The sequence below is a fragment of the Colossoma macropomum genome, unplaced genomic scaffold (genome assembly GCF_904425465.1).
Source record: "Colossoma macropomum unplaced genomic scaffold, Colossoma_macropomum, whole genome shotgun sequence".
Lineage (NCBI taxonomy): Eukaryota > Metazoa > Chordata > Actinopteri > Characiformes > Serrasalmidae > Colossoma > Colossoma macropomum.
Window position 1 is genome coordinate 35,270,307 of NW_023494798.1, and position 23,284 is coordinate 35,293,590.

The window sequence follows — 23,284 nt, forward strand, 5'->3', positions numbered from 1 at the left end:
GGCAGCCAAATAAACAAAAAATGACAAAAGATACGAAAGGTTTTGCTCCAATAGCAACAATATATCTAGTTGCTGTATAACAAAACCTTGTATCTCTGTAAATGATAACTTTTTATTATTTAACTTATGTTCTGAACTTTTTAATCGGCCTTCTATCAATTTTTTTTTTTCACCAAATAAAGCCGGCGATGTACTTCAAATGAAAATGATGTTTCAAAGCAAACCGTTTGTTTGGCCTTTTTGGCCATTTCTATTGGTCTATTCATGTAAAAAACAGCTGGTGTTCTTAAGTTACAAGGGTTTTGGTTTAACAGTGACTACATCACAATTGCCAATGCCTGAACAACATCTAAATCATCCAGAGGCTTCTTAGAAACAGCTGCTGTGAACTTATGTGGCCACAATCACCAATCATGTTTGGAGAAAAAGGAGCAGCATTTGATGAAAGGAACACCGTGTCAGCTGTTAAGTGTTCAGGTGGATCTGTTATGCGTTGGGGTTTTGTGGCAGCCAGTGGCTCAGGAAACACTGTGTGGGTAGATGGAAGAATCCTGCAGGGACATTTTTCCACACCTCCAAAGTTCGGTCTTAGAAGCTGGTTGATGATTTTCTGAAGTAATCAAACACATTCAGTGGTGTTGAGGTCTGGACTCTGGGGTGGTCAGTCCATCGTTCAGCTTCTTTGTTTGATGTGTCCGTCTCCTTTTCTCAGTGAGGTTCTTCTTGATCAGCTACACATCCTTTCAGACCCACAGCGCTGAGTCGTCTTCTCACAGTGGAAGGATGGACAGAAACACCTGTGGATGTTTTCAGATCTGAAGCAGTTTGATTTTCTCCTCTTTCTCAGAGATGAAAGCTTTAAGTGCTGTTTATCTGATGGGGCAGTTTTGGGGTCGACCAGCTCTTCCAGGTGGTTGTTAAGAGACACATTTTCTCTGGAGCTTTTAATCAGTTTTTGAACTCCAGTTTTGGAAACTTACTTTGAGTTTCTCCTTCATTATGCATTAATGGCTGTTTTGACTGGAAATTAAGTAACAGTAATGAAGGTACTTTATATAATCTCCACAAATGTGTTGCTTCACTGACAAATAATAGTTTTTTAGGGCTCAGTGAATTCTAATCTCAGTTCAGCTATATTATCATTCCTCTCTCTGCTCCTGAATCCAGCTGAGCTCTTTATCACTACATGTGTATGTGTGGTTTGTGAATGTATAGATGGGTGTTTGTTGTTTATGGTTATAATGTACTTCCACTGAACTCTTGCTGAACTGAGCAGCAGCTGGAGCGTGGAGGCTGCGCTTTGAGCAATGGGGAAAATTAATAATAATAGGTGTGAAAATGCATTGATGCATCAGTCTGAAAGTGGTAACTCAGTTGCAGTGATTTCAGTATGTTTGGCTAAGTAGTAATCAGTGACAGTTATATGAATTCAAGTATGCCGCTGTTGTTGGAACTTGTATCTCCAAAATGGTAACTTTACAGGAGAAGGAAAAACCATACTTTACTTTTATTGTAAGGCAGTGGAACCAGACTTTTTGGTCAATCATTGTGGGCTGTTTCTCTCCATTCATCATGAAATTTACCTGGAATGTAAAGATCAACAGGTATTTTCAAATTATGCCAAAAACTGAAAAACAACAACAATGGAGATGCAAGGTTTCCTTCCAACAGCAGCGATGCACTAATTGTTTAGGCCAATATAAATTCCTCTGGCTATTTTTAAATCTGTAATTCAGTTTAATCTAATTTTGCTGAATTTCCATGATTCACTGCATTGTTTTCATGCAGAGAATCTCAATAGAAAAAAAAATGTTGTGAGGTCAGAGGTTTACAATCCTAATAGCTACCATTGTGGCCAGTGAGTGGAAGCACGAGGTGGGTGTTTCTAATAAAGTGGCCAGTGAGTGGAAGCACAAGGTGGGTGTTTCTCATAAAGTGGCCAGTGATTGGATGCACAAGGAGGGTGTTTCTAATAAAGTAGTCAGTGAGTGGAAGCACAGGGTAGGTGTTTCTAATAAAGTGGCCAGTGATTGGAATTACAAGGCAGGTGTTTCTAATAAAGTGGCCAGTGATTGGAATTACAAGGTGGGTCTTTGTAATAAAATGGCCAGTGAACGGAAGCACAGGGTAGGTGTTTCTAATAAAGTGGCCAGTAAATGGAAGCACAAGGTAGGTGTTTCTAATAAAGTGGCCAGTGAACGGAAGCACAAGGTAAGTGTTTCTAATAAAGTGGCCAGTGAGTGGAAGTTCAATGTGGATGTTTCTAATATAGTGGCCAATGAATGGAATTAAAAGGTAGGTGTTTCTAATAAAGCAGCCAATGATTGGAATTACAAGGCAGGTGTTTCTAATAAAATGGCCAGTGAGTGCAAGCGCAAGGTAGGTGTTTCTAATAAAGTGGCCAATGAATGGAATTAAAAGGTAGGTGTTTCTAATAAAGTGGCCAGTGAGTGGAAGCACAAGGTGGGTGTTTCTAATAAAGTGGCCAGTGAGTGGAAGCACAAGGTGGGTGTTTCCAGTAAAGTGGCCAGTTAGAGGAAGCTTAAGGTGGTTGTTTTCAATAAAGTGGCCAGTGAGTGCAAGCACAAGGTGGGTGTTTCTAATAAAGTGGCCAGTGAGTGGAAGTACCAGGTGTGTGTTTCCAGTATAGTGGCCAGTGAGTGGACGTACCAGGTGGGGGTTTCCAATAAAGTGGCCAGTGATTGAAAGCACAAGGTGGGGGTTTCCAATAAAATGGCCAGTGAGTGGAAGCACCAGGTGGGTGTTTCCAATAAAGTGGCCAATGAGGGGAAGCACCAGGTGGGTGTTTCTAATGAAGCGGCCAATGATTGGAATTACAAGGCAGGTGTTTCTAATAAAATGGCCAGTGTTTGGAATTACAAGGTAGGTGTTTCTAACAAAGTGGCCAGTGAGTGAATACACGAACTAGGTGTTTCTAATAAAGTGGCCAGTGAGTGAATACACAAAGTAGGTGTTTTTAATGTTTCCATTAAAGTGACCAGAGAATAGATCATCATACGCAAGTCGTCCAAAAACCTGAATTTTGTTCCCAGTTCGCCCAGTTTCCTGCTGAACTTTGAGTAAAACAGCAAAGACAGGAGATGAGGAGGCAGGAGGAAGGTTTGGGATGCGGCCAGAGCTAAAATTAACTCCCTGATTATGTGTTCAGTTTGGCCAAATGTTCAGGCTTCTTCTGATTCAGACCTCGTCATGCAGCAGCAAAAGAATTCTAACCACAAAAACATGCAGTAGAAAGACTGAGTACTCATTTTATTCACTCAGCTCAGACTCTGGTGTTGACTTTACTAAACGCAGCAGGTGTGAAAGCAGCTGTACAGATACAGTGTTCATAGAAAGGGGTACCAAATCATTTAACAGAACACTGCGCTCATTTGAGCCCCTACACACTCAAAAAAGACAGCTCTTCAAGGGTTCTACAGTAAAGAAAATGGTTCTACACAGTACCATGCACACTCAGAGAACCCTTCGCATGATTAAAGAGTTCTTTGCATCATGAAAGCGTCTTCAGATTGATGGAGAATGTGCTGTAAATGATTCTTTAGAGAGCCTTTTTGAAAAGCGTTCTGTATAGCACCAAAAAGGGTTCTGTTGTTACAACACTCTTAAAAATATGGCTCTCCAGGGGTTCTTTAGTAAAGAAAATGGTTCTATATTGTATCATGAACACTCAAATAACACTTTGCATGATTAAAGAAAAAAATAAGGTTCTTCAAGGGTTCTTTAGTAAAGAAATGATTCTATACAGAACTATGAACACTCAAAGAACCCTTTGCATGATTAAAGAGTTCTTTGCATCATGAAAGCGTTCTTCAGTTTGATGGAGAATGTGTTGTATATGGTTCTATATGGAGCCTTTTTGAAAAGGGTTCTATATAGCACCAGAAATGTTTGTTCTGTTGTTACAACACTCTTAAAAATGGTTCTTCAAGGGTTCTTTGGTAAAGAAAATGGTTCAATGTAGAATCAACACTCAAAGAACTCCTTGCATGATTAAGGGGTTCCTTGCATCATGAACTCGTTCTTTAGATTGATGGAGAATATATGGTTCTATATGGAGCCTTTTTGAAAATGGTTCTATATTGCACCAAAAAGGATTGATCTATTGTTAAAACACTCTTAAAAAATATGGTTCTTGATGAAGAACGTGTTGTAGATGGTTCTATATAGAACCTTTCTGAAAATGGTTCTATATAACACTCAAAAGTGCTCTTCTATTGCTATGATGTCAAGCTTGTAGCAACAGAAGAACCCTTTTTTTCTTTGAGTGTTTGTGGTTCTGTATAGAGCCGTTGTCTTAATAGTGTAGGAGTAAATTCTGTGAACTTGCTAATCAAAAACACTGATGATTTGAATCTAAAGAACCACTGAAGAACCATCATATTTAAGTGTGTACTTTAGATTATTTTAGGAGAAAAAAGGCTGTGAACCGCATAAAGACGATCAGTTGAATTGATCAGACAAGCTGCCTGCGTGATGGAGGATGCAAACACGTCCGAGCGTTCAGTAAACCTGAATTATTCAGCAGCTAACGCAGTGTTTGCCCTCCATACGGCTGCACACGGTCAGACACAGAGCTCAGCCATGCGTGTAAAAGCATCCGCATGAGCTAATGTGTCCTACAGATACGAACATATGTAGCTTCAAACACACACACACACACCCACACACACACTTCCTGAGGCGACACACTGCAGAGGATGTACACAGGATTTGAACTTATGATTCCAACACTGTAAATAAGTCCACTGTCTGAACAACCTACTGTACTGTGCAGCAGTCAGAGAGCACCCCGCCATGCTGTAACCCTCAGGGCTCCACAAACTCGCCTGTGTGTCACATTCTCTGTTTCTATATCTGTGTCTGTATCTTTGTAATTATCCAGCTCAGAAATCCAGTTCAAACACTTCCTGAATCTGTAGAGTCGCCCTTTCCATTCCATCTTATCACGAGATCATACAAGACTCACATCCGGAGTTATGAGCCTATGAAGAGGGGCTGAGATACACGTCATCTGCCTCTCACCCTGTGGAACTGGTGGATTCGTGTGTCCATCTACATTCTGTGTGAAACTGAGGTGAGAGTCTGAGTCGACGCTCAAAGTCTCTAAAATTCAAGTCCGAGTTGAGTCTCGAGTCTCTAAGGTGTGAGCCCGAGTTGAGTCTCGAGTTTCTGAGGTGCGAGACCGCGTTGAGTGTCTGAGGTGTAAATCTGAGTCAAGTCTCAAGTCTCTGAGGTTCAAGTCCAAGTCGAGTCTTGAGTCTCTGAGGTGAGAGTCCAAGTTTAGTCTCTGAGGTGAGAATCTGAGTTGAGCCTTAAGTCTCTGAGGTGAGAGTCCGAGTTGAGTCTCGAGTCTCTGAGGTGAGAGTCCGAGTTGAGTCTCGAGTATCTGAGATGAGAGTCCGAGTTGAGTCTCTGAGGTGAGAGTTCAAGTCGAGTCTCGAATCTCTGAGATGAGAGTCCGAGTTTAGTCTCTGAGGTGAGAATCTGAGTTGAGCCTTAAGTCTCTGAGTTGAGAGTCCGAGTCGAATCTTGAGGTTCGAGTCAAGAGTTATGAAGTTAGGAAGTCAGTATTGAGTCAGAGTTGAGTCTCTGAGGTTTGTATCCAACTTGACTCTGGAGTCTCTGAATTGAGAGTCCGAGTTGAGTCTTGAGTATCTGAGGCGAGAGTCCGAGTTGAGTCTCTGAGGTGAGAGTTCAAGTCGAGTCTCGAGTCTCAGAGGTGAGAGTCCGAGTCGAATCTCAAGGTTCAAGCCGAGAGTTATGAGCCTATGAAGAGGGGCTGAGATACACGTCATCTGCCTCTCACCGTGTGGAACTGGTGGATCCGTGTGTCCGTCTACATTCTGTGTGAAACTGACCAATGGACACTCAGGAAGTCACTAAGGACTGACCGTCACGCCGGAAACCCTTCATTCTTCATTCAGTCCACATCGGAGACTCATGTGAAACGGCGTGCAGAGAGTTTACAGCTGCTGAAGCTGCTGCAGCGGTTTTGGAAAGTAGTGATGAAGATAACGGAGCATTTAGATATGAAACATATGAGGATCATGATATATGAAGAGCCTTTAAAGGAGGTTCTTCAAAGGTTCTTTAGTAAAGAAAATGGTTCTATGTAGAACCATGAACACTCAAAAAGCCTGTGGCATGAATAAAGGGTGCAAACTATGGTAAAATGGTTCTTCAGATTGAGGGAGAATGTGTTGTATTTGGTTCTATATAGCACCAAAAGTGTTCCTCTATTGTATACACTTGTAGCAAAAAGGGTTCCATATAGTACCAAAAAAGGGTACTTTGCCTTGTAACAATAGTGGAACCCTTTGTGATGCTATATGGAACCCTTTTCAAAAAGGTTTTGTATAGAAACATCTACAGCACATGCTTCATCAATCTGTAGAACCCTTTCATGAGGCAAAGAACCTTTAATCATGCATAGAGTTCTTTGAGTGTTCACGGTTCTACATAGAACTGTTTTCTTTATTAAAGAACCCTTGAAGAACCAATGTTTATAAGAGTGTACAAGCTTGACATTGTAACCATTGTAACAGAGCAGAACCCTTTTTGGTGTTATATAGAACCATTTTCAAAAAGGTTCTATATAGCAAGGTGTTGTGTGTATATATATACAACACCTTCTCCATCGATCTGACGAACCATTTCACCATGCAAGTTCTTTGAGTTTTCATGGTTCTATATAGAACCACTGTCTTTACTAAAGAACACTCTTTTTTTAAGAGTGCGCGTCACCCAGAATTCCTAGCGAGTCGGTTTATTTACTCTTATTTTTCCCACAGAGGTTGTTTTCAGATAAGCGACATGTTCACCTGTTCTATATGAAGGTGAAATATAAGTTTGGATGCTTTTTACATGTTTTAGTTTTTCTGGCCACGCCTGTGTTTAGTGTCTCTGCTCTACTCTGAGTGGTCAGTTTGGTTTTAAGAACAGTTTAAACTGCTGGCAAATCAGTAGTTTGTCTCAGGGTTAGTATACGAGTATGAAACCTTGGAAACTCTTCTGGAAAGAGATTTTTGTACATCTCAGCCTGCGATCATTATAACTATGACAGTGATGTGAAAATGAATAAATGAAACAATGCAGTAGATACTTCAGCTTAACAGCTCAAGTTTCTGCTACAGTATAGTTTGTGATGTGTGCTTATTCTTGCGTTTCGTGTGGCATCATTCTGTATAGTTGATGCCATTTTGAGGGCCAAATCAGGGAGTGACTGCGCTGGCGTGATGCCTTTCACCTGCAAGACGTGACAGACCTTTAATTCAGTGTTTTCAAACCCCAGGCTTGGAAAATCCCGTCTGTCGTGATTCTGTAAGTTTGCTGCTGCAGTTAGTTCAGAGTTCAGCTCCAGTCCTGCAACCCCTGCACTGCATAACTGTGGTTTCCTGGTTAAAATACCTGATATTATTAGCTAATTAATCCCTTCTTGAGCTGAACGAGGTGTGAACAGCAGAGAGAAACACTAAACTATACAGTGAGGGGGTTGCAGGACTAACTATACAAGCAAACTTACAGAATCACATCTGTTGAAACACGATGTCATTTTCAGACCCACGACATTCAGTCTGATATTTAACGTTCATGTTTCTCCATTCAAACGTCATTTAAATCAGTCTGCAGCTCTGTTAGGGGGACGACTGTTCATCTCTCGGCTGTTAACATCAGCTAAAGTTATCTGAAGGCCAGCATTGATCACATCTGTGTTAATTAGCTGATGTCGTTACCCTCCGATGATGACGGAGTGTTTTCTCCTCTTTATGCAACACCATGGGATCCTTTACCCACCCTGACGTGAAGAGCCGGTGGGCTTCTGTGCTGTTAAATGCTCTGAGAGACTCCAGAATAGGGGGAGGGGCTGAGTATGAGACAAATATAAACATCAGGAAAACACAAATTTGGTAGGTTTCCTCCAGTTTAAGTGGAACCAGGAGTTCAGGGGAAACTGAGTAAGGATCTCACCCAGTTTTATCGACTTTGTCGAGAAAACATTTCTCTCTTCCAAAGTAAGGAGAGTCATTTTAGCCATCTTTCACCTCTAGTTATGCTCATACAGAGCAGCAAAGCCAGAAATACGGCGGCCACAATAGAAAAATCACATGACTGAAACCCGAGGATACTTTGTTTGTTTAACTTTCTTTGTTTTGAGTGTTTTCACCTCCTTCTATAATGTCAAACAACTTAAAAACTGAGTTTCAAAACTTACCTTTAAAGGTCTGAGTAAACTGAACTTGTCTGGGTTTACTGTGAATGTCCTGAAAGTATTAAAAATAAAAAAACACAAACTAATAAAGAAATGATTTATATAATCTGCTTTTAATAAACTCAAAAAAATAAACCATTGTATGAATTTAATTATGCAACACATTTGCATTCAATCAAACAGAGTAGAATCAGAATAGATGGACTTTATTACATACATACATACATCATCTAAACCGCTTATCCTTCTGGGTCGCGGTGGGGTGCTGGAGCCTATCCCAGCTGCCATTGGGCGGAAGGCAGGATACACCCTGGACAGGTCGCCAGTCCATCGCAGGGCAGACAGACATACACAGTCACACACACACACTCACACCTAGGGGCAATTTAGCATGTCCAATTGGCCTGACTGCATGTCTTTGGACTGTGGGAGGAAACCGGAGTACCCGGAGGAAACCCACGCAGACACGGGGAGAACAGGCAAACTCCACACAGAAATGACCCTGGTCGCCCGGCCGGGAATTGAACCCAGGCCCTTCTTGCTGTGAGGCGACAGCGCTACCCACTGCACCACCGTGCCGCCGACTTTATTACATCAACATAAAATTCAGTTGTTGATGGAACAAAGTTGAAACATTTCAGTGCAATTAATCTGAGATTCATTAGAACGGAATTCTGTTTGGATCAGCATAAACAGTTTTTATCCACTGAAATGCACTTTCATCAATTTTCAGCTTTTTTATGTAAACCAGTTACTTAAAGACACAATTCATGTGTTTAATGTCGACGTGTTCTCAGTTTGTAGGTCCAAAAACCCTGTTGGTGGGTGTTTTGAGGGTACACTCTTAAAAAAGATGGTTCTTAAAGAGTTTTTAGGGAATACAGTGGTTCTATATAGAACCATGAACACTCAAAGATCCATTTTCATGCTTAAAAGGTTCTTTGCATCATAAAATGGTTCTTCAGATGGATGGAGAATGTGTTGTATATGGTTCTAAATAGGACCAGAATAGGTTCTTCTGTTTTATAAAACCTTGGCATCATAACAATAGAGAACCCCTTTTACAAAAATAGAGATATTTCGCCTGCAATATTCACTTTAAAAGATCTACATTCTATTGCATAACATATTTGAATAATGTGAGAACAGAAACGAAGGGCTAAGTAAATGAAAGTAAAGCAAATTTGCTTGGGAATCACTGGCCGCTTTATCAGAAACACCTACCTTGTGCTTCCACTAACTGGCCACTTTATTAGAAACACCTACCTTGTGCTTCCACTCACTGGCCACTTTATTAGAAACACATACCTTGTGCTTCCACTCACTGGCCACTTTATTCGAAACACCTACCTTTTACTTCAGCTCACCGGCCACTTTATTAGAAACACCCACCTTGTGCTTCCAGTCACTGGCCACTTTATTAGAAACACCTAACTTGTGCTTCCAGTCACTGGCCCCCTTATTAGAAACACCTACATTGTGCTTCCACCCAGTGGCCACTTTATTCGGAACACCTACCTTTTACTTCCGCTCACCGGCCACTTTATTAGAAACACCCACCTTGTGCTTCCAGTCACTGGCCCCCTTATTAGAAACACCTACCTTGTGCTTCCACTCACTGGCCACTTTATTAGAAACACCTGCCTTGTGCTTCCACTCATTGGCCACTTTATTAGAAACACCCAACTTGTACTTCCGCTAACTGGCCACTTTATTAGAAATGCCTGTCTTGTACCTCCACTCACTGGTCACTTTATTGGAAACACCTACATTGTGCTTACTTCATTTTTTGCCATTCTTCTATTTTACAAGTCTTCAGCTGTGCAACCATACAGGGCCTTTGTGTTTTGTGTGTTGTTGTATTTTGCACACGTTTTCAGTAGGAGACGGTTCTGGACTACAAGTGGTCCAGTCTATTACCTGCACTCACTGATTATGCAGCCATGTTGTTGTAACACATGCAGAATGTTTCTTGGTGTTGTCATATTGAAAGGAGGCAGTATCTGGTGCTCTAAATTGAGTTCATTGTTGATGGTGCTTTCACAGATGTGCAGGTTCAGGTTACCAAAAGCCCCCCACACACCATGACAGATACTGGCTTGGAACCTTATCAGTCTGGATGGTCCTTTTCTTCTTTGGCACAGAAAACACAACATACATTATTTTCATTAAAAAATCTGAAAGTTTGAGTCGTCAGACCACAATACACTGTGCATCAGTCCATTTCAGCTGAGCTTGAGCCCAGAGAAGTCGGCGGTGTTTCTGGATGTTGTTGATGTGACTTCCACTGTGCACAGTACAGTCTTAACTTGTGGATGCAGCAACAGATGAAGTTTATTGATGCCGGTTTGTCAAAGTTTTTCTGAGCCCATGTGGAGATATCATCACAGAAATGTGCTGGTTTTTAATGCAGTTCATCTGAGGGGTCGAAGGTCATGGGCATTCAGTTGTGGTTTTCTGCCTTTTCCTTTATGCCCAGAGATTTCTGCAGATTCCCCGAATCTTTTGATGATATCATGCACTTTATAGGGTGATACACCTAAAATCCTTGCAATCCCTGATTGAGGACATTATTTTATAACTGTTGGATTTTTTGCTGAAGCATTTTTGGCAGAGTGGTGCACCTCAACCCATCCTCGCTCATAAAGGACTCGGCCTTTCCTAGATGCTCCTTTTACGCGTAAACATAATTGCATCACCTGTTTCACAATGTTCCTAGTCTCAAATGGCTCCACCTTTTTTGGAGTGTGTTGCAGAAATCAGTTTCAGAATGAGCTTATATTTACAAAAAACAAATTGGTAAGACAAAACATTACATACCTTGTCTTTCTACTTTTCGTTCAGATACAGGTCGAAGTAGATTTATAAATCACTGCTTTCTGTTTTTGTTTGCATTTCATCTGCTGTCCTATTTATGGAATGACTGATGTCCTTTTAGGAATCAGGGGCCGAATTACAGAAAATTCTGAAGTCTGAGATCATATCTCATCTGCTTTGTTGTCATGGCAACTTCAGTTAAGACTGAGTTTAGGACAGAAGCCATTACAGAGCAACAGTTCTTAAGTTTATAATCTTATCATATTTCCAGATAAGAAAATGGTTTTACAGAAACATCCTAAGTTGCCAAAATATGCTAAATATTTTCTTAACTTTAAGATAAACTCCAGAGCGTCTTAACGTCTGTTTAACCGTCTGTTTCTATTGGTTTATGCAGTGTCAGGCAGCACAGTTCACTATAACCAGCATGATGAGCTCCATTTATTTCTACTGTAAAACGCTGCTTTCACTGTGAGATGATTTTCTTTTCTAACTCTGCGTTTTAAAGATCTCAGACGCTGCAGACTCGATCTCCACCGCCCCTCTGATCACCTTCGTGGGTTAATGTTGATGATGAAATATTACAGTGATGGTGGTGAATAATGAGGAGACGGAGCTGAACGTGTGTCTGTTTATTAGGAGGAGTAACGTTAGCGCGCTCGGTTAAAGCGTTTGGGAAATGGAGACTGAAACTGGAGAGCGGCGACGCTCTGATAAACAGCAGGGGGCGCTCTCACAGTATTCACAACTTACAGTTTATCACTCTTTAGTTTTATGTGACCTTTTTTTTTACCTCTGTAACGGTAGCTAATGTTAGCTGTCTGACTAACTAACTTGATTAGGTGTTTACGTTTCGGCTGTGTGTGTATGGTTGGTTGCTAGGTAACAGAAACGACAGTTGACTGTCAACTTCAGTCAAGTAAGTTAAGATTTTCTAACTTGAGATAAGATGCTGTAAGATAAGATTCCTAAATTAAAGTCAGATTTGCTTTTTAATATGAATTTGTGAAAAATCTTATCTTGACCTGTCAGATCTTAAGTTAAGACAAAAAGATAAGAATTTTCTGTAATGCGGCCCCAGGTCTTCTCCCCAGTTTAGTCGTCTCCAATTCCACCCGCTAGTTAGGACTCCCCCAATCACACGATGCTATCAACGCTAGGAGGGTGAAGGCTAACACAGGCTTCCTCCGAGACCTGTGAAGCCAGTCACCGCTTCTTTTCGAACTGCCGCTCACGCAACGTCACTGGACAGCCGAACGCGCTCAGAGGAAAGCGCCAACCGCCAGGTCTGTTACATCAGCTAACAGACGCCTGCGCCGACTAGCATCGCGCTGAGTGATGGGGGGAGAAGGAGGGGCCATCCCACCCACCCAGAGAGAGCGAGGCCAATTGTGCTCTCTTGGACTCCCGGCTACGAACGGCTGTAGCATCACCAGGGATCGAACTCGCGATCTCCTGATGAGGGACAACGTTTAGACGGTTGCGCCACTCGGGAGCTTTGTAATTAACTTTAACAGAATCTTTGCTACGACTGATTAGTTGACTCAGAGACGACAGCTCTAGTGGCCGGGGATTGTATTTGATTTGTTTCTGAAACGGACTCGGAGGCTTCTTCTGACAGGCCTGAATGAAAGCGTGTTAATGGAGGAGAATCCTTAAATAACGGAGGAGGAAATGCCAGGCATCTGCTCAGACTGACCGGCCTTCTGCTGCCTTCAACACACACACACTGCTCGCCAGCAACAAGATTAAGGCTTGACACCACACATACACACACATAGACACACGTACATCAGTGCCAAGTGCTCTGCTATCATCAGCTGTGCAGTATTAAAACCCAGAATGTCACTGTCCATAACACCTAATCCTGCATTATTTGGTGTAACCCAGTGGCAGGGCTGAGTGGGATTCATTCATCTGGCTCTTTACAGCGTGATATCGGGACAGTGTGTGCTTTTACTGTCTTTATATAACAGAGTGCAATTAAACAAAGGATAGCTCAATAGCAGATGGCTTTTTTTGTCCACTCTGTGTTGTGAATTGTGGGTCTGAATTCCTTTTACCGCAGATATTGGCACAGAAATAGGTTCTGTTTGGCAATGTAATCATAGACCATCCTCAATGACTTCACTTATCCTCTACATTTAAAATTTAAGGGGACATTATGGCCTAAAATTAGCATTTGTTGTTTTATTTGTCATGTTATGTAGTAATTCTGTAGCACAGCTCTGCATCCCTCAGCCTGTTCGTTTTGATTCGTGTCTTTTTTTGTGTTTCCGTCCATCATTGTTTTCTCACTACAATACCCAACACGTAGTATGAAAATGCATGATACAACCACTGGGCGTCTCTCCCTCGCTGCGATAATGAAGTCCTTACTGCTAGTATTGCCGCTGATGTAGAGGCTAATGGATAACACGCATTGTTTACATGATATTTGGCTTCCCAGCAGTAACGTTAGCTACCTTTCTAAAAGGCCACCCTCAAGTGACCCTCAAAGTGCTTGTAGTTTTTCAGAAGTTCCTCTCACCCTCAAGACACCCTTACAGAAAAGTCAGATGAATCTCACTTGTGAATACATGCATGTGTTTTCCGTACACTTCACGTTAAAAATGTGAAAGGATCCGTGATCACATTATTGAAACATGTTTACATGTTAAAAAAGTTACGATTATAAACACATGTTTTTTGCACACTTCACATGTGAAATATGTGTGTTTTTTCTGTGAGGGGCATCATCAGAAGGGGGTTTTAATAATCTTTAAGCCTGGAAATGTTCTTTTTGGCCGGAGTGTCCCTTTAAAATAACTCACACCACATATTTTCATTGTTACGCTGCACCCATTTCCATAGTTACACTGCAGTCAGTTCAGTGGTTACGCTGCACTCGTTTCCATAGTTATGCTACATCAGTTTCCATGGATAAACTACACTGATTTCCATGGTTACGCTACGTCAGTTACATCGCAGTCATTAAAGTGGTTATGCTGCACCTATTTCCATGGTTACACTACATCAGTTTCCATAGTTACACTACATCCATCTTTATGGTTGCACTACATCAATTACCATGGTTACGTAACCCCATTTCTATAGTTACGCTACATCAATTTCCATGGTTACACTACACCCATTTCCATAGTTACGCTACATCAGTTTCCATTGTTACACGGCAGCCATTCAAGTGGTTATGCTGCACCTATTTCCATGGTTACGGTACATCAGTTTCCATGGTTCCATTACACCAATTTCCATAGTTACGCTAGCTCAGTATCCGTTGTTACACGTCAGCCATTTAAGTAGTTATGCTATGCCCATTTCCATGGTTACACTACATCAGGTTCCAAGGTTACACTACATGCCTACAGCCATTTACATAGAACTCGATTTAGACAAGGTACCAAACTCAAAAGCTCAAAAATTTCCCTTTGTCTGATGTTTTTATTTTAATCCACCAGAAATGTATGAGGTTTAACCCGGACGCCACGGTGTGGGTGGCCAAGCAGCGCATCCTGTGTACGCTGAGCCAGAGCCTGAAGGACGTTCTGAACTACGGACTCTTCCAGCCCGCCAGCAACGGCCGAGATGGGAAGTTCCTGGATGAAGAAAGACTCCTGCGGGAGTACCCACAGCCTGTTAGCAAAGGAATTCCAACACTGGAGGTGAGGAGAGGCACAGGTGTCCCGCAGCAATCACGTTATTAAAGGGAAAGTCCAGCGAAAAATCAAGTTACACCTCCCTTTCCTGAATTTTACCCCAAATGTAGTCAGTCAGCCAGGAATTCTGAGGTTTGCTTCTTTAGTTTAACACTAGAGCTACAAAGCTGATGTAGCATGGTGCTAACTGCAGGCCTAAACCACTCACCTCAAAGCATGTGGAGTTGTTCAGTATCTCTAATTTATTGATTATGTGGTTTCTGTCACTGTATGACTCACTGTTATCTACAAACATAGACTAAAGTACATCAGCATAGCTAAAAACAGCAACAGCTTCATCATATTACAGCCTACATTTTGAAGAAATCATCTTCTTTTGTGTTTGTTGTGCTCTTTTACAGTTCCGGTATAAAAGCAGAGTCTACAAGCAGCCCAATGTGGACGAGAAGCAGATTGCCAAATTACACACGAAGGTCAGTTAGCAGCCGTCAGCACTCATTAGCATTAGCATTAGAGAGAATGAAGTCACATATCGGTCCACTGGCTTGATAAGGTCGGCCCCTGCAGACTGTTTGCCACTGCTGGTCCCCCTCGGACCACCCAGATTACTGTCCTGCATACAAGATCTAACTAGTTTTTAATCTCCTCAAACAGATTTTAAACACACAGAGACTTTTATTTTAGAAAATAAACTTAGACCAATATTACAAACAACGGAGAGAAAAATTACTAGACCTGATATAAAATGATTTTATAGAAAATGATGCTGACTCTGTGCTGGATTAAAATTATTCACTAAACTAATTTACAAAGTATAACTAAAGAAAGGAGGGAAGGAAACATAAGTCAGTTGGACTGTGAGTGGAAAATGAGGAATTTTGTCCAATTCTCTGCTTAAACACTGGTGGGCCGCCCAGAAAACACTGAGCAAAATGCCAGTTGACCACCAGCTTTGCCATTAGTGGGTCAACAGTGGCCCACTATCGTCTTGCTCACTGGTGTGTTCCAAGATGTACTTCTTACTAATGTTGATAAAAAGACATACCTGCCTTTCCATCTGTCCCTGGCTAAAAAATGAGAAAAGAATGGATTATAAAATGTTTTAATTCTAACATTTTAAGGTGATACATCATCAGTGTTAGAGCAAAACCCTGTCTCTAAAACGGTAAATTTCAGGCGAAGGAATAAAGATTCTTACCTTGTAGGATACTATTTAAAAAGAGTAAAGACAGTGGTTCTATATAGAACCATGAACACTCAAAGAACCATTTGCATGCTTAAATGGTTCTTTGCATGGTGGAATTGTTCATCAGGTTGATGGAGAATGTGGTAAAGCACCGAAAAAGGGTTCTGCTACGATGTCAAGCTTGTAAAAATAGAAAAACCCTTTTTTGGTGTTATATAGTACATAAGTCTGGAGAGGCCATGAGCAGTTGCTAGAATTTTCTGGATTGTTATCTTGAGATAACAAGATAAGTAACTCATTATTTTCAGATAACAAAATTATCTTGATATAAAAAGTCACTTATCTTGTTATCTCAAGATTTTATTATCACAACATAACAAGATAAGTAACTTATTCTTTCAAAATAACAATTTTGTTATCTTGAGATAACAAGATAATTGCTTATTATCTCAAAATAACAATCCGGAAAATTATAACTCTCTCATGGCCTCTCTGGATTTCCATACTATATAGAACCATTTTCAGAAAGGATCTTTATGGAACCATATACAAACATTCTCCATCAATTTTAAGAACCATTTCACCATCCAAAGAACCATTTAAGCATAATTGGTTCAGTGTAGAACTCATTAAAACGCAATACAAACCCACCAGGAACCAATAGAAACACTTAATGGTTTGTTTTTTTCAGCAGAGCTCGAATTGCTGATAAAGTCATAAATACAAGTGTTACGTGTTTTCGAGTTTCACTGTAACACCAGCCGGCGTGTTGTCTGTTACTATGGTAACACAGTAAACCAGTAAACAGTTTTCCTGCTTTATGGGTTGACATGGACTGTCTGAATGCATCACATATCACAGACCTTCATTCTGTTTATTACCCACATTCACTGTCCTATAATAGAGTTAGCATCAGAGCGCATGAAGGGCAAATACAGTCACACATGCAATCACTCTGGTTATGCTATGTTAAATCAGTTTGCTTAGTTGTTTATTTGTAATTTTCATTTCAATCGTGCTTTGTTTATTGACCTGTTTCTCTTTGTTGATGTTTTATTCAGCTCTCGGTCTGCGAGTGTGTATCTCGTTGCCCTTCTGTCCTCTCAGTAATGATCCGATTACACACAGACACTGATATAGTTATTAAGGCTGACAGTAGATGGGGGAGCTGTGAGGGTGAGCGTGAAGAAAGGCCATAGAAAATGGCTGCATATAGGTTCTTACAAATATTTAATACATATGGGACTATATATTATCACGCATAGATGTTACATATGCAGACATAGAGGATGTGTAACTTATTTAAACTCAGAAAATCAACAGCAACATGGAATCTGACCAAACTTTTGCATACAACTGTATATAACTCACATTATTATTACATACAAATACTTATGTGTGTTGTCGGAAGAAAACCTCGTGTCTCCAAAATGATACGTAACTTTATAGGAGAAGGAAAAAACCTGCTTTACTTTTAATGTAAGTCAATGGAACCAGAATTTTTTCAGAAAAAAGGTATTTTGGGCCGTTCTTCATGAAATGTACACACAACGTACAGGGCAACAGATGAGAAAAAACATTTTCTATATTTCTGTATTTTATATATTTTATATATTTCTACATAAATTTGACATAAAATGTCATCAGATTTTCACACAAGTCCTAATAGTAGATAAAGAGAGCCAAATTAGACAAATGAGACAAAAATATTAGATTTGGTAATTTATTTTATAAGGAAAACGAAAATGATCCAATATTTCATATCTGTAAGTGGCAAAAGTATGTGAACCTTTGGGATCAGCACATAATTTGAAGGTGAGATTAGAGTCAGGTGTTTTTAACCAATGGGATGGTGATCAGGTGAGTGACCATCCTGCTTTATTTAAAGAACAGGGATCTGTCACAGTCTGATCTTCACAACACATGTTTATGGAAGTGCATCATGGCATGAACAAAGGAGATTCCTGAGGACCTCAGAAGAAGAGCTGTTGATGCTCATCAGGCTGGAAAAGGACTCCATCAATCACAGTCAGACAGAGTGTACAAGTGGAGGAAATTCAGGACCCTGTTATGCTTCCCAGGAGTGGTCGACCAACAAAGATCACACCAAGAGCAATGTGTGTAATAGTCTGTGAGGTCACAAAGGAACCCAGGGTAACTTCTAAGTAACTAAAGGCCTCACAGTGGCTAATGTTAATGATCATGAGTTCACCGTCAGGAAAAGACTGAACAACAATGGTGTGCATGGCAGGGTTGCAGGGAGAAGCCACTGCTCTCCAAAACGAACACTGCTGCCCGTCTGCAGTTTGCTAAAGATCACACAGAGAAACCCAGAGGCTATTGGAACAATGTTTTGTGGACGGATGAGACCAAAACAGATCTTTTTTGGTTTAAATGAGAAACGTTATGTTTGCAGAAAGGAAAACACTGCATTACAGCATAAAAGCCTTATCCCATCTGTGAAACATGGTGGTGGTAGTATCATGGTGTGGGCCTGTTTTGCTGCATCTGGGCCAGAACAGCTTGCCATCATTGATGGATCAATGAACTCTGAATTATACCAGCAAATTCTAAAGGAAAATGTCAGGACATCTGTCCGTGAGCTGAACCTCAAGAGAACATGGGTCATGCAGCAAGACAACGACCCTAAGCACACAAGTCATCGAACGGTTAAAGAAGAATAAAGGTAATGTTTGGAATGACTAAGTCAAAGTCCTGAACTTAATCCTGTAGAAATGTTGTGGAAGACCTGAAGCAGCAGTTCATGGGAGGAAACCCACCAACATAACAGAGCCGAAGCTGTTTTAGTATGGAGGGGCTAAAACTCCACCAAGCCGACGTGGAGGACTCATCAACAGTTACCGGAAATGTTGCTGCACAAGGAGGTCAAACCAGATACTGAGAGCAAAGGGTCACACACTTTTGCCGCTCACAGATCTGTAATATTGGGTTATTTTCCTCAATAAATACATGACCAAGTTCAATATTTTTGTCTCATTTGTTTAATTTGGTTCTCTTTATCTACTATTTGGACTTCTGATGAAGTTTCAGGTCAAATTTATGCAGAAATATAGAAACTTCTAAAGGGTTCACAAACTTTCAAGCACAACTGTACATAAAGGCATATTATTATTATTTATAAATACACGTATATAAAGTATATGGGGCATATTTTTACATTTAATTACCTACATTTATATAATACATATAGGGCATATATTATTGCTTATTATGTCACTGTTGGAACAAAATCTTATATCTCCAAAATTCTAATTTTACAGTAGAAAAAAATGTTCTTTATTTAAAGCGGAAGTTAATGAAACAAGATTTTCAGTAATTTATAATTATTGTATATAATTATCTTGTTATCTCATCGTTCATCATGAAATTTAACACAATGCAAACTAAGTGGAGGTTTCAAATTATGCAGTTTGTTCCAGACTTCATTTAAATTAGTCATTTTCAGGTCTGGGCCAGAAAACCCAATAAATCTAATATCCAGTAAACCACTACCTGAAGATGGCCCCCTAATGGTGGTCACTTTCATATCACATAAATGCAGCAACATCATTCAGGAATTCCCATGTTAATGGAGAAGAGCAGATTAAAATGTATTAATATTCATGTTAGTTTCTGTTATTTTACTGGAACATTTACTGTGTCGTGTCTTTTATTCCGTAACTGCGGTGTCTTCTTCTCTAAGCTGGCCACTGGCCTGTGGTCGCTATGGCGACGTTTCTGCTTCTCCTCCCTCTCTTCTGACCTTCATCTGCTATCTTCTCCTCCTCTCCTCCTCTTCCTCGCTCCTCTTTTTGCTGGTGTTTAGGGAGCTGCTCCGTTACCTATTAATAACTGTCCTCAAACGCACAGGCAGCCTTCATTCGTCTTACTGCAGTCACACACATACTCACTCACTCTCTCTCTCTCTCTCTCTCCCTCTCTTTCACTCTCTCTCCCTCTCTTTTCTCTTTCTTTCCCTTTATCTCTTTCTCTTTCTCATTTTTTTCTCTCCCCCTCTTTTCTCTTCTCACTCTCTCTCCCTCCTTTCTCTCTCCCGCTCTCTTCACTCTTTCTCTTTCTTGCTCTTTTCTCTCTCTTGTCCCTTTCTCTCTCTCTCTCTTGTCTCTCTCTCTCTCTCTCTCTCCCCCTCTTATCTCTCTCTTTCACTCTCTCGCTCTTACTCCCTGTCTTTCCTCTCTGTAGGCCAACCTGAGGAAGTTTATGGATTACATCCAAAATCACCAGTTAGAGAAAATCTCCAAAATGTTGGATCGAGGGCTGGACCCCAACTACCACGACCCAGACACGGGGGGTATGACCACACACACACTCACACACACACCCTGGAGGACATAGTGTATTACTGCGTTCAGTTCAGTTTGTCCCACTAAATTCCATCTCAGCTTCTCTGAGCAAAATCCTGAAACATCTCAAAGTTCGGAGCAGGAATTTCACAAACTTGTGGCAAAGGGGCACTGCAAAAAATGATATCTGGGCAAGAGAAATGACCTTAAATGTACTCTAAATATTGAATATTACACATTTTGAGATGGTTGTGGGAATATTATAAGAATATTTGGCTTTTTTGTCTTTATTTTGAGTATTTTTTAAGCAAAATGATCTTAATATACTGGGTGATAATGACTATTGCAAGCATATTTCTTAAAATAAGCAATGTTATCTGCCAATATAGTGAGATCACTTTGCTTAATAAAAATACTTAAAACAAGTAAAAAAAATCCTACAAATAGTGGATATTAGAAATATATTGAATATTGGAAATTAGATATTAGTGAAGTAAAATATTAGATATGTATAGTAGATTTAAGATAATTTAGCTATATCAATATATCTATCTATCTATCTAATATATATATATATATATATATATATATATTAGACACAATGTGTCAAACACAAGGCCTGCTGGCCAAGTCAGGCCCGTGACACAGTCCTATTCGGCCTGTGAAATTATTTTAATTCTTTATTATTATTAACCCATTTTACCCAGAGATACACTACAGTCTCCAGTACGCACTGCAACATAGTGTGTGTTCTGACCCCCAACAACAATCTATGGGCCAGCAGTTACACAAAAAGAAAAGATGCCAGGGTCTAGTTCAAGCAAATAGTCATTTTTCAAAAAAAATACTATCTAAAACAATTTATTTTTATTTAGAATTATTTTTGAATAAGTATTTAATGCCTATTTTGCTGTTGCAGTTTTGGCACATTTTGAATAAACAATAGCCAGTTGGGGTCAGGGCAAAATGAAATAAAAACACAGCTGGCCCACAGATTTGCTGAGATTTTTTAATACGACCCTTTTAGTGGTTGAGTTTGACGCCCCTGATATAGACCATAAGTGGAAACATTCACCAGTCCATTTTGTGTCACTATAACCAACACATTTATGCATTTCCACCTATTCAAACTTCAGCAAGTTTGGCTCCGCCCACTCACACTGAAATTATAAGGAGTGCCTTAGCTTGGTTTGTTTATTCATTGACACACAATAGAGAGCAGCCACTCAGAACAGAGCTCATTTACATATATCAGTCTTAAAGGCACAGTAACAAAACAGCCTGTTTAATTCAAAGGGATAAAGAGAGGTTGGAAAATGATAATGTCAAAAATAATTAAATAAATGACAAACATCATAAGTGAACATGACATTCAGTCAATCAATCAATCAGTCAATCAACCTTTATTTAACCTCAGAGAACATTGAGGGTGACCCTCATTTACGGTGTTGCTGAGTTAATACAGAAAAAAGGGACTGAAAATGAACATAAAAGTAAATTTAATAATAAAAAATATGCAGTTTAGGTAAGCATAAACAATGAAACATTAAAAATAAAAACAACAAACTAAATAAAAAACAATAGAAAATATACAAACAATAATTAAAGCTTAACTTAAAAGTAAAAGTTAATAAAATCAAAAGAAGATAAATAAAAAAAAGCAGGATAAGATCGAAAAAGCAACCAAAAATTAATTAAAATGACTGAAATAATGATAAAGTGGTCATAATTGAAACAAGAATATGAATAATGATAAATAACTAAATAACTAAAATAATGAAAATAAGACACTGATAGTGAAAATCGGGTAAATCAGTGTCAGACAGAGTGGAGGTGGTTAGAGAGTCATAGTTTAAAATGACTGAGTGACCAGTGAGCTGAGCTTTAGTGTTTCCTGTAGTGAGGGTCCAGTTCGCTGGTGCTCTGGAACTAAAGGCAGATTTTCCCAGTTCAGGAAAAAACCCTCGGTACCTGAGATGTGACCAACCACTGGAGCGAGTCTGATAATTACCATTATTTACAGACATCATTGAAGTAATATATGCTAAAATATACAACAGTTAGTTTCGGCCACGCGAGCTGATTGGTCGAGAAGCGTTCTAACTGTGCTGTTATTTCACCATAACATCACAGGTTTTTCACAAACACTGTGTCACTCCGCTGAGACCCCGTTGCTAAGCAACGACTTTGGCAGCTGTAGGAGACGCTCAAGACATTTGAATGTTTTTACTTCTTACTTTGCCACAAACAGAAAACGGACACTTTTAAGATCACATTTGACCGACAGCCGATTTGGTCAGACTCTGAAGATGAGACGACACTAAATTCCCAAACTGTCATCACCACTGAGCAGCTTTTCAGTCGGCAGCTGTGACAGAAGAACAGCTAAACAACCTGGAATCAGCCAGAAATGAACCCAATTCATTCACCAAACGTGTAGTCTGATCTTCAGAGTCTGACCAAATCAGACCGAGCCATAAAACTGCCACAATATCAAGTTCAGCTCAGTTTTGTCAGTTTTTGCCAGATCAGTATTAATGTTGTTTTGTTCCAGCCAGTCTGTAAAGCATCTTACAGCCCATTTAGTTTGGCGAATGGTGTTGGGTTCATTTCTGGCTGATTCCAGGTTGTTCAGCTGTTCTTCTGTCACAGCTGCCGACTGAAAAGCTGCTCAGTGGTGATGACAGTTTGGGAATTTAGTGTAAGGAGCTGGAGAACAAACTGCCGGCTGTGCAGCGAGTGGGCGGAGCTTGTTACTCTGACGTAGCAACAAGCTGCTCGTTAAGGAACTATAATTTGGTGAAGGAACTGCGAACATTAAAACATATTAAACGCCGCGTTCACGGCCCAGTTTATTAATTTATTACTTTATTTATTTAACTGTTGTATTAAAGCAGTAGAACACTCGAGGAGTGTGTTATCGCCAATAACATCACGGCTGTGATGATCTACGGCCACCAAATCACAGCCGTGATGTTATTCCGCTAAAATGAAATGCAAGAAAAGTGTAGGATATGGACCCTTTAAGGTGGGCAGTGTCCTGTGTATGTACCACCAATGTTACATTACCTCAGTTTGTCCTAGTTTGTGT

General features: G+C 40.2%; 1 protein-coding gene across 1 annotated transcript in view; it reads left to right on the forward strand.

Moving 5' to 3' along the window:
- LOC118817851 (latent-transforming growth factor beta-binding protein 4-like) overlaps nucleotides 1-23,284 on the forward strand; it is a 236,274-nt gene that overhangs the window by 78,239 nt on the left and 134,751 nt on the right. Inside the window, exons 3-5 of the mRNA XM_036584808.1 lie at nucleotides 14,506-14,709; nucleotides 15,105-15,176; nucleotides 20,093-20,201. Of these exons, the coding sequence (XP_036440701.1) occupies nucleotides 14,506-14,709; nucleotides 15,105-15,176; nucleotides 20,093-20,201 (385 nt within the window). The remainder of the gene's footprint in view (nucleotides 1-14,505; nucleotides 14,710-15,104; nucleotides 15,177-20,092; nucleotides 20,202-23,284) is intronic.